The sequence below is a fragment of the Equus caballus genome, chromosome 24 (assembly GCF_041296265.1).
Source record: "Equus caballus isolate H_3958 breed thoroughbred chromosome 24, TB-T2T, whole genome shotgun sequence".
Lineage (NCBI taxonomy): Eukaryota > Metazoa > Chordata > Mammalia > Perissodactyla > Equidae > Equus > Equus caballus.
In genome coordinates, this window is record NC_091707.1 from 29519041 (window position 1) to 29533519 (window position 14479).

At 37.9% G+C, this 14479-nt stretch overlaps 2 protein-coding genes across 13 annotated transcripts in view; one reads left to right on the top strand and one right to left on the bottom strand.

Annotated features, from left to right (window-relative positions):
- Positions 1 to 14479, top strand: part of LOC111770330 (disintegrin and metalloproteinase domain-containing protein 20) — a 114946-nt gene that overhangs the window by 79737 nt on the left and 20730 nt on the right. The window lies entirely within an intron of this gene.
- The window catches only part of MED6 (mediator complex subunit 6), a 135508-nt gene continuing 126015 nt past the window's right edge, over positions 4987 to 14479 (bottom strand). For 6 of the 12 annotated variants that reach the window (XR_011432009.1, XR_011432008.1, XM_070249509.1 and 3 more), the window contains 2 exons: positions 10549 to 10637; positions 4987 to 5305 (listed from right to left, as the gene is read on the bottom strand). Coding sequence is in view for 8 of the 12 variants with exons in the window: in XM_070249509.1 (XP_070105610.1) it covers positions 10552 to 10637 (86 nt within the window). In the remaining 4 variants the exon portion in view is untranslated. The remainder of the gene's footprint in view (positions 5306 to 10548; positions 10638 to 14479) is intronic. The other 6 variants (XM_070249511.1, XM_070249508.1, XM_070249506.1 and 3 more) reach the window with 2 other exon arrangements.

Below are 14479 nucleotides of genomic sequence, written 5' to 3' on the forward strand. Positions count from 1 at the left end.
GCTTTTCTGATTTTCTTCCTGCTGTTGATTTCTAGTTTCAGACCATTGTATTCAGAAAAGATGCTTGGTATTATTTGGATCTTCTTAAATTTATTGAGACTTGTTTTGTGGCCTAATATGTGATCAATCCTGGAAAATGTTCCATGTCCATTTGAAAAGAATGTGTATTCTGAGGGATTTGGATGGAATGTTTTCTCTAAATCTACTAAATGCATTGGGTCTAATGTGTCATTTAAGGCCAATGTTTATAGATCTTCTGTTTGGATGATCTATCCAATCAGTGCAAGTGGAGTGTTAAAGTCCCCTACTATTATTATGGTCCTGTCTATTTCTCCCTTTATGTCTGTTAATAATTGCTTTATATATTTAGGTGCTCCTATGTTGGGTGCATAGATATTTACAAGTGTTATATACTTGTGTTGGATTTATCCCTTTATCATTATGTAGTGCCCGTCTTTGTCTCTTGATACAGTTTTTGTTTTCAAGTCTATTTTGTCTGATATAAGTATTGTTACCCCCACTTTCTTTTCTTTGCCCTTTTCATAGAGTATCTTTTTCCATCCTTTCACTTTCAGTTTGTGAGTGTCTTTAGGTCTGAAGTGTGTCTCTTGTATGCAGCATATATATAGGTCTTGTTTTTTATCCAATTGGCCACCCTATGTCTTTTTATTGTAGCATTTAGTCCATTGACATTTAAAGTAGCTATTGATAAATATTTATTTATTGCCATTTTGTTACTTTTTTTCCTGGGTGTTTTAGTAGTTCTTCTCTGTTCCTTGCTTCTTCTCTTGCTCTCTTCCCTTGTGGTTTGATGGCTTTCATTAGTAATACATTTGATTTCTTCCCTCTTACTTGTTTGTTTACTTATTATAGGTTTCTGCTTTGTGATTACCATGAGGTTCCTATATAATATTCTATGTATATAGCAATCTCTATTGAGTTGATAGTCTCTTTAGCATGACCTCTTTCCAAAAGCTCTACTCCTTTACTCCCCTCCTTCCACATTTTATGTTTTTGAAATAATATCTAATCTCTTGTTTTCTGTGTGTCTATCCATTGCTATCTTTTCATTGAAATAAGTAATTTTAGTACTTTTGTCTTTTAACTTTCATATTATCTTCATGGGTGGTTGATCTGCTACCTTTACTGTATTATTGCCCTTACCAGTGATTTTAGGGCCTGGTTGTGTTTTTTTTTGGTTTGATAATTTTCTTATCCTTATTTTTGGTCTTCTCTTTCCCACTTAAATAATTCCCTTCAGCATTTCTTGTAGACCTAGTTTCTTGGTGATAAACTCCTTTAATTTTGGCTTGTCCAGGAAGCTCTTTATCTCTTCTTCCATTCTGAATGATAACCTTGCTGGATCGAGTATTCTTGGCTGTAAGTTTTTTCCTTTCAGCACTTTAAATATGCCACTCTCTTCTAGCCTGTAGGGTTTCAGCTGAGAAATCTGCTGATAGCCTTATGAGCTTTCCTTTGTATGTCACTTGTTGCTTTTCTCTTGCTGCTTTTAGGACTCTCCCTTTATCTTTAATTTTGAACATTTTAATTATAACGTGTCTTGGTGTGGGCCTCTTGGTGTTCATCTTGTTTGGTGCTCTATGTACTTCCTGTACTTGGATGTCAGTTTCCTTCCTTAGGTTAGGAAAGTTTTTAACTGTTGTTTCTTCAAATAGATTCTCTGCCCATTTGTCTCTCTCTTCTCCTTCTGGGACACCTATGGTATGAATGTTAGTGTGCTTGATATTGTCCCAGAGTTCCTTTAGCCTGTTGTCATTCTGTCTAATTCTCTTTTGTTTTATCTGTTCAGTTTGGGTGATTTCCTCTAGGCTTTCTTCCAGCTCACTTGTCCATTCTTCTGTACCGTCTACTCTGCTATTGAGTCCCTCTAGTGAATTTTTCATTTGCATATTGTATTCTTCATTTGTGATTGGTTCTTTTTTATATTTTCCAGTTCTTTGTTGACGTTCTCACTGTGTTCATCCAGTCTTCTCCCAATATCACTGAGCATCCTTATGAGTTTCTGTTTGAACTCTTTGTCAGGTATATTGCTTATTTCTTTTTCACTTAGTTCTTTTTCTGGAGTTTTGTCCTGTTCCCTTGCTTGGAATCTGTTCCTTTGCCTTCTCATTATACCTCTTTCTCTGTGCTTATATTTATGTATTAGGTGAGTCAGCTATGTCTCCTGATCTTGGAAAAGTGGCCTTATGTAACAGATGCCTTTTGAGGCCAACCAGTGTGCTTGCCTCTTGTTACCAGAAAAATGATCCAGGAGTGACCTCTTTGTGGGTTGCTTGTGTCCTTCTGCTGTGGCAGGGTTGCTCTTACTGCAGGTACCCAGGGAGCCTAGTCTTTCCTTCCCAGTCGCCCCACTGCAGAGGCCCACACCTCTCCACCAACGCATCCCAAGATTACTTTGTCCTCACACAGGCCCTGCCCCACAGAGGTGGACACACTCACCTGCCTGTAGAGGATCAAGGCACCCAGTCTATGTGGGCTGACAAGTAGCCTAAGGGCTTGCTGTTGGGCGGGACTAGTCCCTAGGGCCAGCTGCCTGCTCTGGCTGAAGTGGATTAAATCTGCACTCTAGTGGGTGTGGCAGACCCCTGGGCTAACAGGCCATGGGAAGAACTTCAATGACGTCTGCCAGGGTCTGTGTCAGCATGCCTGTACTAGGTCACAACAATGCCCACCACCAATGTCTCAGTCTCTAGAGAGGCCTCATCTCTCTCAAGATGCACCCAGAGCCTACCAGGTGAGTCTCTTTTCACCAAAGGACTGTGCATCTTTCCTTTTGCTGATTTTAGGTTGTTCTCTGAGATAGGTGTATTCTTGCAGGGGCCCTTTAAGAGCTGGGTTTTTTTGGCTTTTGTCTGATAGCTTTTCTGGGTGTATTCCCCCGTTGCAGTTACTAGCCCATGAAGCCAGATAGTAGGACACTCATCTCAGTTGTGCTGAGTCTGCAGGATGCTTATAGTGGTAAGATGCCCCCAGTAAGGTCCCCACTTCTGCAGAGAAGGCTGCATACCTTAGGGTGGCTCCTGCCTGGCTGGCTGTGAAGCTCTGCAGCTCTTCAAGGTGGCTTGCTTTCTCTCCAGAAGGAATTTATGCATCTTCTGCCTCAGTCAGTACTGTCCGTTGTTGTGGGGGTTCTTTATATCCAGTTTTCAGTTTTCTCTCCAGGGTAATTTTTCCAATAATAGTTGTAACCTGGTTGTGTTTGTGGGAGGAGGTGAGTTCAGTGTCTGCCTAGGCCACCATCTTCATGAGATCTCTATGCAGGGGAATATTTATTGTATATATTTGTGGTGACATTGCAGGATCCTTCCTGAAACATATCTGGTCTCTCCTTCAATTGGCAATAGGTCAGTGATTGAGCTGTCTCAGGTCTGAAGTGGACAAGAGATACCCACCGCAGAAGTTGGCATCAGTTTACGGATGACCAGCTTTTGCTTGTATAAGATAATAAATGCCCTAATTGCCTGTTCACCTATCTCATCCCTAGGAGGACCCAAGTCTATTAGACATGGCCGCAAATACACTTAGATCAGGGCCCAGTGTTTGCCATTCCAGTCTTATTGCCCATTATGGTAATTATGCCCACTTTGTTTCTGACAGTCAAGGACCAATTTTTTATACTGTTCTGGAATCTTATCACTTTCACTGATACTAGGGAGCCCAGTTTTAAAGCACCATGTCCTGCCATCAACCCTGGCCTATAAGGACAGCCACCATTGAGGCTCCAGTGATGTCTGCTTTGCTCTGACTAGTGCATTTCTTACTGCTTGAGTAAAGACGGTGTCCTCTAGGATCTCCAGAGAAACAGGGTCAGTAGTGGTTTGTCTGATCTTTTCTAACAAATCCATTCTAACATGCCTTCCCTGTATATTCTCACCCCCTAATTCACTTCTCTGCCAAAGTGGTGCTAACAGCTCCATCTCAATTATTGTAGTCTATCAACATTTCCAAGCCTCAAAGATGCAATAATTCCAGCAGCATCGTAGGATAAGCACTGGGCATCTTTGCAAAAGATTGTTAAATCCTGAGCACAACCTTATTAAAAGGCTTTCCCCTGTATAATCATATATTCTATTTCTCCTAACCCAGTAGCCTCAGAATCTATTCCTATATATATTCTCCTGGCTCCTAATGGCACATATTAGCTCCCAAAGCTTTCTTGATCAATGATCCAGTTCCTCTCATACTAAGGTCAGCATTATCCCCCCTTGGGCCATTTTGAGGACTGAGCCTGGTTATTGGTCTAGATGCAATGGGGGGAAGTTAAGAACAGATCTTCAGGAAGATAAGCATAATCTTTCATGAAGCATGGTCTCCAGACAATAAGAGTCTGCTCTCTTCTAACAAGGGGTAACAAGTGAGTTCTGCTGGCCCAGAGTGTCCATGAGAATCTCAGGATTCAAGTTTTCAAATGCATCCACTCAAATGTCCTCATTCAGAATCTCAGGATAATACCTCTTCCCTAATGAACCTGTGATTTTTACACAAGAAACATACCAGAGCTCTAAATTCAGTATCTTTATAATTCTGCACATTTATGACAAATTTTGTGTCTTATTTGTAGCACAGTCTGTGGGATGAGATTCTTTTGAAACATTGTCAAGGAGGTCTTATGACTTTCACACCGTGCCCAAGTTATTTGACCTGAGCCTGTCATTTTCTCTCTTCACGGCTTCTTCAGTAGTTAACTAACTTCATAATTCTCATATCTCTAATTCAAATACTAGAGCTATTGTATAAGCCAGGGCACCACTTCCATCTGTACCTCATCCTAACATACCACAAGTGAGAGTCTTAGTTGATGATGTTGCAGCACACCAGTTGTCACAAATTCTCTGGCTGCAACTGTGAGTCCTAGTTGCCATCGAACAAGTGACTGATCCAGTTCTAAAATCTCACATCCCATGGATCTGCCTTTTAAGGAACACTTCTGTTACCAACTGTCAGAAACACACCCTGAGACAAGGATTTGAGTCTGAGCAGTTTATTTGGGATGTAATCCCAAGATGTGAGTGCATGGTGAAGGAGTGGAAAAGTGTGACAGGAAAGGGGTAAAAGCAAATCAAGCATACATTAATGGCTGTGTGACCATGTGAGCAACAATCAGGACACAGTTCTATTGTGGACTCTCTGAGACACACTGTCAGACACCTCTGAATTGTCCCATGAGGATTGTGGAAGCTGTGAGGTTTATTCACAAAACATCTCTCATTGTTTAAGAGTTGTTTCCAGATGTATTAACTTCTTCTTGCTGCCAGCCTGCTCCATGAATGGGCCAAGCACACTCCTGTGAAGTAGAAAGCCGTTAGTGTCTATAGGAATTGTGACCAGTATGCAGAAGGTACCTTTGCATTTAATCTTTGCCTCAAGCTCTGTTTTCTAGGGAAACTGGGTACAGTAGATGCTGATGGCCCACCCTCCATCCCCTTGTCCCACCTGAGTTCACTGGCAGCTGCAGTAGACAATTTCCGTGCTCTGACAGATTTCTGCTTCAAGTGTTGTATCTCACTTCTCTTCCTGACAACTTTCTCCCGTACCAAGGAGAAATATTCTGAGGCGTGTTTCACATGACTTCTTAGAGAGTCCACAGGGGATGACCCCAGTAGCCCACAGTGGAGACTTGCTCATTAATATACTCTTTTTTGCACTTTCCAAAAAAACTAACTCCACCTAAATCCTTGTCTCTGTGTCTGCTTTTTGGGGAACCCAAATTAAGACAGTATGTAAGATTCTAAGATTATATGAAGTGCTTATAATATAAGGAGATTAGTTGTATGTAAGATTCTAAGATTATATGAAATGCTTATAATATAAGGAGATTAGTTCTATCTCCTAATCTTGATATACAGTAGTCTCCGCTTATCCGTTTTTTCACTTACCATGGTTTCAGTTGACCGCGGTCAACTCCTATCCAGAAAATGTTAAATGGAAAATTCCAGAAATAAACAATTCATAAGTTTTAAATTGCATGCCATTCTGATTAGCGTGGTGAAATCTCACACCTCCCTGCTCTGTCCCGCCTGGGACATGAATTGTCCCTTTGTCCGGTGTATCAATGTTGTATATGCTACCCGCCCGTTAGTAGCCATCTCTATTATCTGAGCAACTGTTGCGGTAATCACGGTGCTTGTGCTCAAGTAACCCTTACTTTACTTAATAATGGCCCCAAAGTGCAAGAGTAGTGATGCTGGCAATTCGGTTATACCAAAGAGAAGCCATAAAGTGCTTTCTTTCAGTGAAAAGGTAAAAGTCCTCAATAAGAAAAGAAAAAAATCATATGCTGAGGTTGCTAAGATCTACAGTAACTTTTATTACAGCGTATTGTTATAATTGCTCTATTTTATTATTAGTTGCTGTTAATCTCTTACTATGCCCAATTTATAAATTAAAATTTATCATGGGTATGTATGTATAGAAAAAAATGTCATCTATAGGGTTTCGTACTGTCCAGGGTTTCAGGCTGGGGGTCTTGGAACGTACACCCTCGGATAAGGGGAGGACTACTGTATTTGACTGATCCAGCCCTAATTAACTCAACCAACATAAAATAACAATGCAGCTTTTCTACAATTAGAAATATTGCAAAAGGTACAGCTTCTTGTAAAAATTTGCAAGTAAAATAACATGACTCTAACAAGTTAACTTTAAAATATAATACAAAATCTGTATTTACCAGTAAAGCAAAGAACAATGGCTTATTGAATAAAACGTATTGGGACAACCGGCGAGCCATTTGAAAAAACATGGTTGGATTACTATTTCGTTCCTTACAGCAAAATAAATTCCAGATTTAAGCATTAACACTGAAGCCAACATAATCCCAGAAAATAAAAAGGATTCTCTCAAAGTAATCTCAAAGAAAAATATAAAACTCAGTAAATATGAAAGAATTGATTGATAAATTTGACTAGAGTCAAATTTAACCTTTTTTTGTGTTTACAAAAGGCATATTCAAAAGAGAATAACTTGGAGCAGCTGCGTTTTGTTGTCATATGGACATGTACACTTAAAACATGTGACTCTTTCTCTGGTTTGTCTTCTAAAACCAAGTTTAATCAGATTGTCTTGGTTCATGCCTCCGTGTTTCTTTGGCTCCACTAGATGGCCTTTCTTTTTTCTATTCCTGGCATGTACATTGTTCGCCTCTCTCTTCATCTATTCCTAGAATTCATCAAAGGGATGACCACAAAGTGACAGGAGCACACAAGTGGAACACCTAACATTTCACAAGGGAATGCCTTTCCAAAGATTTGACGTTTAACCTCTATTGAGAGAAAAATAGGAGTTTTCTAGGGCAAGGGGTAGGGGAAGGTGGTAAATAGCATTTGGGGGATGGGAATTGCATGTACAGATGTACAGAGACAAGACACAGTCAAGTATATTCAAAACAGAAAATAGCCAGAGGATGCAAATTGTGCAAAGCATATTGGAAAATGATATCAAAAAGGTCATTTGATACAGTGTACAAAGAATGGCATTCAGAAGTTATTGGGCACATATATGGAGGATATCTGATTAGATATGTATTTTCAAGAAAAATTTCCAAAAACACTGAGAATAGACTGAGGATAAGACAATTTGGGAACAAAGACATTGGTGAAGGGCAAGTACCAAAGGGAGCATTATAATATGCATATTTTAAATATTCAAAGTTCAATTTTGAGCAAGAGCTGCAGCAGTTTCAAAAAGAGGACCAAAGTCTTAATTTTACTTATCCTAATTAATTTTCTGCAATTAGTAATATATTCAGATTAATTACTTCAATCAGATATTTATTGTGCATTAGGCACTGTTCTAGGTATTGGAATACAACAGTGAGCAAAACAGATAAAAGGAACGCTGCCCTCATGGAGATTATATTCTGGTATTCAAAGCAAATCCTCCAAGAGGATACCCATACTGCCAAACTAAGGTGAAGAGTTAGAGCAGACAAGCTTAGCCAGGAAGCACAGTAGGAACAGGGTCAGGAGATTTTATTAAACAAACAACAATTTGTTTACACTTTAACAAGAATTCATTTCTTCCTCTTTCCATTACCAAAACAGCATGGTACTGGCACAGAAACAGACACACAGATCCATGGAACAAAATTGAGAGCCCAGAAGTAAACCCACATGTTTATGGACAGCTAATATTCGACAAGGGAGCCAAGAGCACACAATGGAGAAAGGAGAGTCTCTTCAATAAATGGTGTTGGGAAACAGCCACATGCAAAAGAATGAAAGTAGACCATTCCCTTACACCATGCACAAAAATCAACTCCAAATGGATTAAAGACTTGAATGTAAGACCCGAAACCATGAGACTTCTAGAAGAAAACATAGGCAGTACGCTCTTTGACATCAGTCTGAGCAGCATATTTTCAAGTCCCATGTCTGACCGGGCAAGGGAAACAAAAGAAAAAATGAGCAAATGGGACTATATCAAACTAAAAACTTCTGCACAGCAAAGGAAACCATCAACAAAATGAAAAGACAACCTAACAATTGGGAGAAGATATTTGCAAACCACATATCAGATAAGGGGTTAATATCCAAAATATACAAAGAACTAATACAGCTCAACAACAAAAAAACCAACAATCCAATTAGAAAATGGGCAAAACATCTGAACAGAGATTTCTCCAAAGAAGATATACTGATGGCCAACAGGCATATGAAAAGATGCTCAACATCATTAGCTATCAGGGAAACGCAAATCAAAACTACAATGAGGTATCACCTCACTCTGGTCAGGATGGCTATAATTAACAAGACAGGAAACAACAAATGCTGGAGAGGGTGTGGAGAGAAGGGAACCCTTGTTCACTGCTGGTGGCAGTGCAAACTGGTGCAGCCACTATGGAAAGCAGTATGGAGTATCCTCAGAAAATTAAGGATAGATCTACCATATGATCCAGCTATTCCACTGTTGGGTATTTATCCAAAGAACTAGAAAACACAAAGGCATAAAGATACTTGCACCCCTATGTTCCTTGCAGCATTATACACAATAGCCAAGACTTGGAAGCAACCTAGGTGCCCATCAAGGGATGAATGGATAAAGAAGATGTGGTATTTATACATGATGGACTACTACTCAGCCATAAGAAATGATGAAATCCAGCCATTTGTGACAACATGGATGGACCTTGAGTGTATTATGCTGAGTGAAATAAGTCAGAGGGAGAAAGTCAAATACCATATGATCTCACTCATAAGTAGAAGATAAAAATGACCAAAAAAACCCCACATAGCATTGGAGATTGGACTGGTGGTTACCATTGGGGAAGAGGGGAGGGAAAAAGGGATGATTAGGGTCACATGTGAGGGGATGCACTATAATTAGTGTTCAGGTGGTGAACATGATGTAATGTATACAGAATTTGAAATATGATGTACATCCAAAAAAAATAAAAATTAAAAAAAAGAAATTGAAATTAGAATACAATACCATTTATAATAGCATCAATCAAATAACAAAAAAATATGAAATGCTTAGTGATAAATCTGTCAAAAGAGGTCCAAATGTGTTCATGGAAAACTACAAAACATATATGAGGTAAACTGTAAAACTAATGAAAGAAATCAAAGAAGAACTAAAAAATGCAGAGAGATTACAAGTTCATGGATAGGAAGACCACATCATCAAGAAGTCAGTTATTCCCAACTTGCTCTATAAATTCAATGAAATCCCAATCAAAGTCCCAGCAAGTTATTTTGTGGATTTCTACAAACTGTTTCTAAAGTTTATATGGAGAGGAAAAGACCGAAAATAGCCAAGACAATATTGAAGGAGAAGAACAAAGTTGGAAGACTAACACTAGCTGACTTCAAGACTTACTGTAGAGCTACAGTAATCAAAACTGCATGGTATGGGTGAAAGTATAGACAAACAGAACAATGGAACAAAATGGAGATCCCAGAAATAGACCCATATATTATAGTCAACTGTTCTTTGACAAAGGAGGAAAGGCAAAACAATGTAGCAAAGATAATCTTTTCAACAAATGGTCCTGGAACAATTGGATAGCCACATGCAAGAAAGTGAATCTAGATACAAATCTTATACTCTTCACAAAAATTAACTCAAAATGGATCACAAGACTTAAAAGTAAAGCACAAACCTATAAAAATCTTAGAAGATAACATAGAAAAAAACTTAGATGATCTTGGGTATGGTAATGGCTTTTTAAATATGACACCAAAGGTACAATCCATGAAAGAAATAATTGACAAGCTGACCTTCATTAAAATTAAAAACTACTGCTCTATGAAAGACCATATCAAGAGAATGAGAAAACAAACCACAGACATGGAGAAAATATTTGTGAAAGACACAACTGATAAAGGACTGTTATCCAAAATATACAAAGAACTCTTAAACTTGACAATAAGGAAACAAACAACTTCATTAAAACATGGGCCTAAGACCTTAACAAACACCTCACCAAAGAAGATATATGGATGGCAAACAAGTATATGAAAAGATGCTCAACATCATATGTCATTAGGGAAATGCAAATTAAAATAATGAGATACCATTACTTACCTATTAGAACAGCCAAAATCCAGAATATTGACAACACCAAATGCTGGTGAGGACATGGAGCAACAGGAAACAGGAACTCTCATTCACTGCTGGTGAGAATGCAAAATGGTACAGCCACTTTAGAAGACAGTTTGGTGGTTTCTTATAAAACTAAGTATACTCTTACCATATGATCCAGCAGTTGTGCCCTTTGGTATTTACCCAAAGGAGTTGAAAATTTATGTCCACACAAAAACCTGGATATGGATGTTTGCAGTAGCTTTATTCATAATTACCAAAACTTGGAAACAACCATGGCATCCTTCAGTAGGTGAATGGATAAACTATGGTACATTCAGATGATAAGATAGTATTCAGTGAGAAAAATAAATGGGCCATTGAGCCATGAAAAGACATGGAGGAATTTTAAATGCATATTACTAAGTGAAAGAAGCAAATCTGAAAAGGCTATTTACTATATGGTTCAACTATATGACATTCTGGAAAAGGCAAAACTATGGAGAGAGTAAAAAGATCAACGGTTGCCAGGGGTTGGGAGGGAGGGAGAGGCAGAGCATAGATGATTTTTAGGGCAGTGAAAATACTTTGTATAATACCGTAATGATGGATAAATATCATTATATATTTGTTCAAATCCATAGAATGTACAACATCAAGAGTAAACCATAATGTAAACTGTGGACTTTGGGTGATTATGATGTGCCAATATATGTTTTATCAATCATAGCAAATGTACCAGTCTGGTGGAGGATACTAATAGTGGGGGAGATAATGCATGTGTAGGGGCAGGAGATACATGAGAAATCTCTGCATATCCCCTTCAATTTTATTGTGAACTTAAAACTTTTCTTAAAATATAAAGTCTTAATTTAAAAAAACCTGAAAACATTTCTGACACAAATCAAAGAGTATCTAAATAAAAAAAAATTAAAAGTGGAGTTACAAACCAAAATTACAATAATACAAGTTTTTCTATTTGTCCATGTATTTAGCTTTACCAGAGAACTTTCTACTTTTGTATGGCTTTCAGTCACTGTCTGTAGGGGCAAAGGCAAGCTAAATGCCACCAACTTTCTTACTCTTTTTGATGCAGTCCTTTCTTGGCTGTCCATTTGGCTGTATATTGTAGCTTCTTAATTGGTTTCTAGAGTTCTTGTAAAGGTATTTTGGTCCATATGGGTTGTTAACTCAGTATCTCCATAGGGGAACAAGGGCCTTGAGCGTCCTAGTCTGCCATCTTGCCGACATCTCTTAAAACTTTCTTCTGGGGTAATTATGCTGGCAATAAATTTGTTCAGTTTTCATTTGCTTGAGAAAAATCTTTATTTCTCCTTCAATTTTAAAATAAACTTTATATTTTGAAATAACTGTAGATTCGCATACAGTTGTAAGAAATAATAGAGATCCCATGTACTCCCTATGCTGCTTCCTCAAATAAAACCATCTCGCAACCCTTAGTATAATATAACCGCGATATGGATATTGAGACCGTCAACACAGAGAATATTCCCACCGCCACAGGATCTCTCACATTCCCCTTTTACAGCCAAGCCCACTCTTCCTCCCCTCCCACACCCACACCCACTCCTTAACCCCAGCCACCGCTAATCTGTTCTCCACTTCGATAATTTTGTAATATAAGGATGGAATCGTACAATATGGAAATTTTCAGGATTGGCCTTTTTCACTTAGCATAGTCTTTTGGAGATTCATCCAGGTTATTGAGTGCATTGTGAGTTCAATCTTTCTTATATCTGAATAGCATTTCGTGGTAGGAATGTACCACAGTGTGTTTAACCACTCACCCAGTGAAGGACACCGGGGTTGTTTCCAATTTGGGGATATTATAAATAAAGCTGCTGTACACATTCGTGCACATGATTTTATGTGAACACAAATCATTCTTCCAGGATAAATGGCCAGGCATAAAATTTATCAATTGTATATTAGTTACCTTTATAGTTTTCTTTTTTGAAAACTGCCAAAATATTTTCAAGAGTGATTGTACAATTTTACATTCCCACCATTAACGTATGAGTTACCCCATTTCTTCAAATTCTCATCACCATTTGGAGATGTCACAACTTCTCACTTTTAGCCAGACACTGGAGGAAGCTAGAAGAATTGAAAATTCACAGGGGCGTACTATAATTTTCTGTTTAAACATAAAATTTCTCTCCACAGTCATCCTGCTTTTGATCAAAGATAACCAAAGTAAGGTTATTCTTGTCTACAAAATAAGTCATCTCATTATATTTGGCCTGATTATTTATATAAGTGCAGAAAGAATGCTAATTGACCACAAAGGCCTTTTTGAGTTTGCTTTGCTGAGACTTTTTATAAAGAAACTCAGATTAGACTTTTAAAAGCCTCTCAAGGCTAAGAAGTCAAGTGAGAAACTCAGCACTAGACTTCACTTGTGGTAACTACAAATTTGGATGAATTCCTCTCTTCTCAATGTCCCCAAAAGGTCCCAAAGTTTCTGGGCATGCCAGGAAATAACCTTCCTCACTCACCTAGGAGACTGGAAACACTGGAAGCCAGGCGTCAGGTTGGTTTTTCCAAGAGGACGTTGTAAGCAGTGGGTCCATAAAGTCAAATTTTGTTCCTTAAAGCTGCCTGGCCGTATCTGATTCTATACATCATTCTCAAATATGGCATTCCACATAAAGCCTTGGTGATATAACCAATGTTTTCAATTGTGTTGTGTTTCATGGAGAACAGATCCTTATTGAACTAATGCTAAATAACCATATTGCCAAAAAAGTAAAAAGACTCAATAAGAGTTTCTGAATTCTGGAGTGATTACATAGGGAGAAAAAAATGTTTGTTTTTACGAAGGTATATTCTATTAAATTGTTGTGAGCTCTAGATGGTATGAGAGAAAAGAGAAAGTTGATTCTTATAAGCAGAAATGAGAATATTAAAGATTCAGAAAGTTTGAAGCAAAAGCTGTATAATTATATTTATTCTTCATTGGTTCACTCAGTGCCATATAATCGTTCTTGTTTTGCTTGATCTTTGGTTAGCAGCTTCATGAACGCATCAACTTCTTCACTAAAGTTCTGGAAATCCTCACTTTGCCCAGTAGCCTGGTCTAAAATTTATTTAAGGAAGGTTTTGATGATGCATTCTGGCCTGTGGTAGATTGCAAACATTTTCAGAGAAGAATCAGAGCAAACTAAAAATGCTCTATGGATGACAAAGGACTTCCAATGGCCATGGTTAAAGTTCTGATGAGAGTTCATTTCACAGGGAAATATGGTTATTTCTCTAACATACAAAATTTTAAGATAATAACTGGAATTATGACTCATATCATTATATCAGAACATATCATGAACAGTGAGGTCATTGACACATATCTATGAACGTCACACAATTTCTGAGATATTTATATTAATAATATTTACCCATACAAATATAACCTGGAGAAGAATAAGCATCTCTTATTTGACAATGCTTTACACACAATTCAACACATCAAATTGTTTTTAACATTTCTCTTTTTATAAGATGAAAGAAGAAGTCTTTTGAGTTTTTTTCAGGGACCCTCTTTCAGCATTTGAAAGAAGACAAGATAATATCAATAGCTTGGAAAAAGCATTTGACAAAATCCAACATCCATTCATGATTTAAAAAAAACACCTCTTAGCAAACTAGGAATATAGGGGAATTTCCTCAACTGGATAATGGATATCCACAAAAAACCTGTGCCTAATATCGTACTTAATGATGAGAAACTAGAAGCTTTTCCACTAGGATCAGAAACAAAGCAACAATGTCCCCTCTCACTACTCCTTTTCAAAATCATGCTAGAAGACCAAGCTGGTGCAATAAGACAAGAAAAGGAAATAAAATGCATACAGATTGGGAAGGAGGAAATAAAACGGTCTTTATTCTCAAATGACATAATCATCCATGTAGAAAA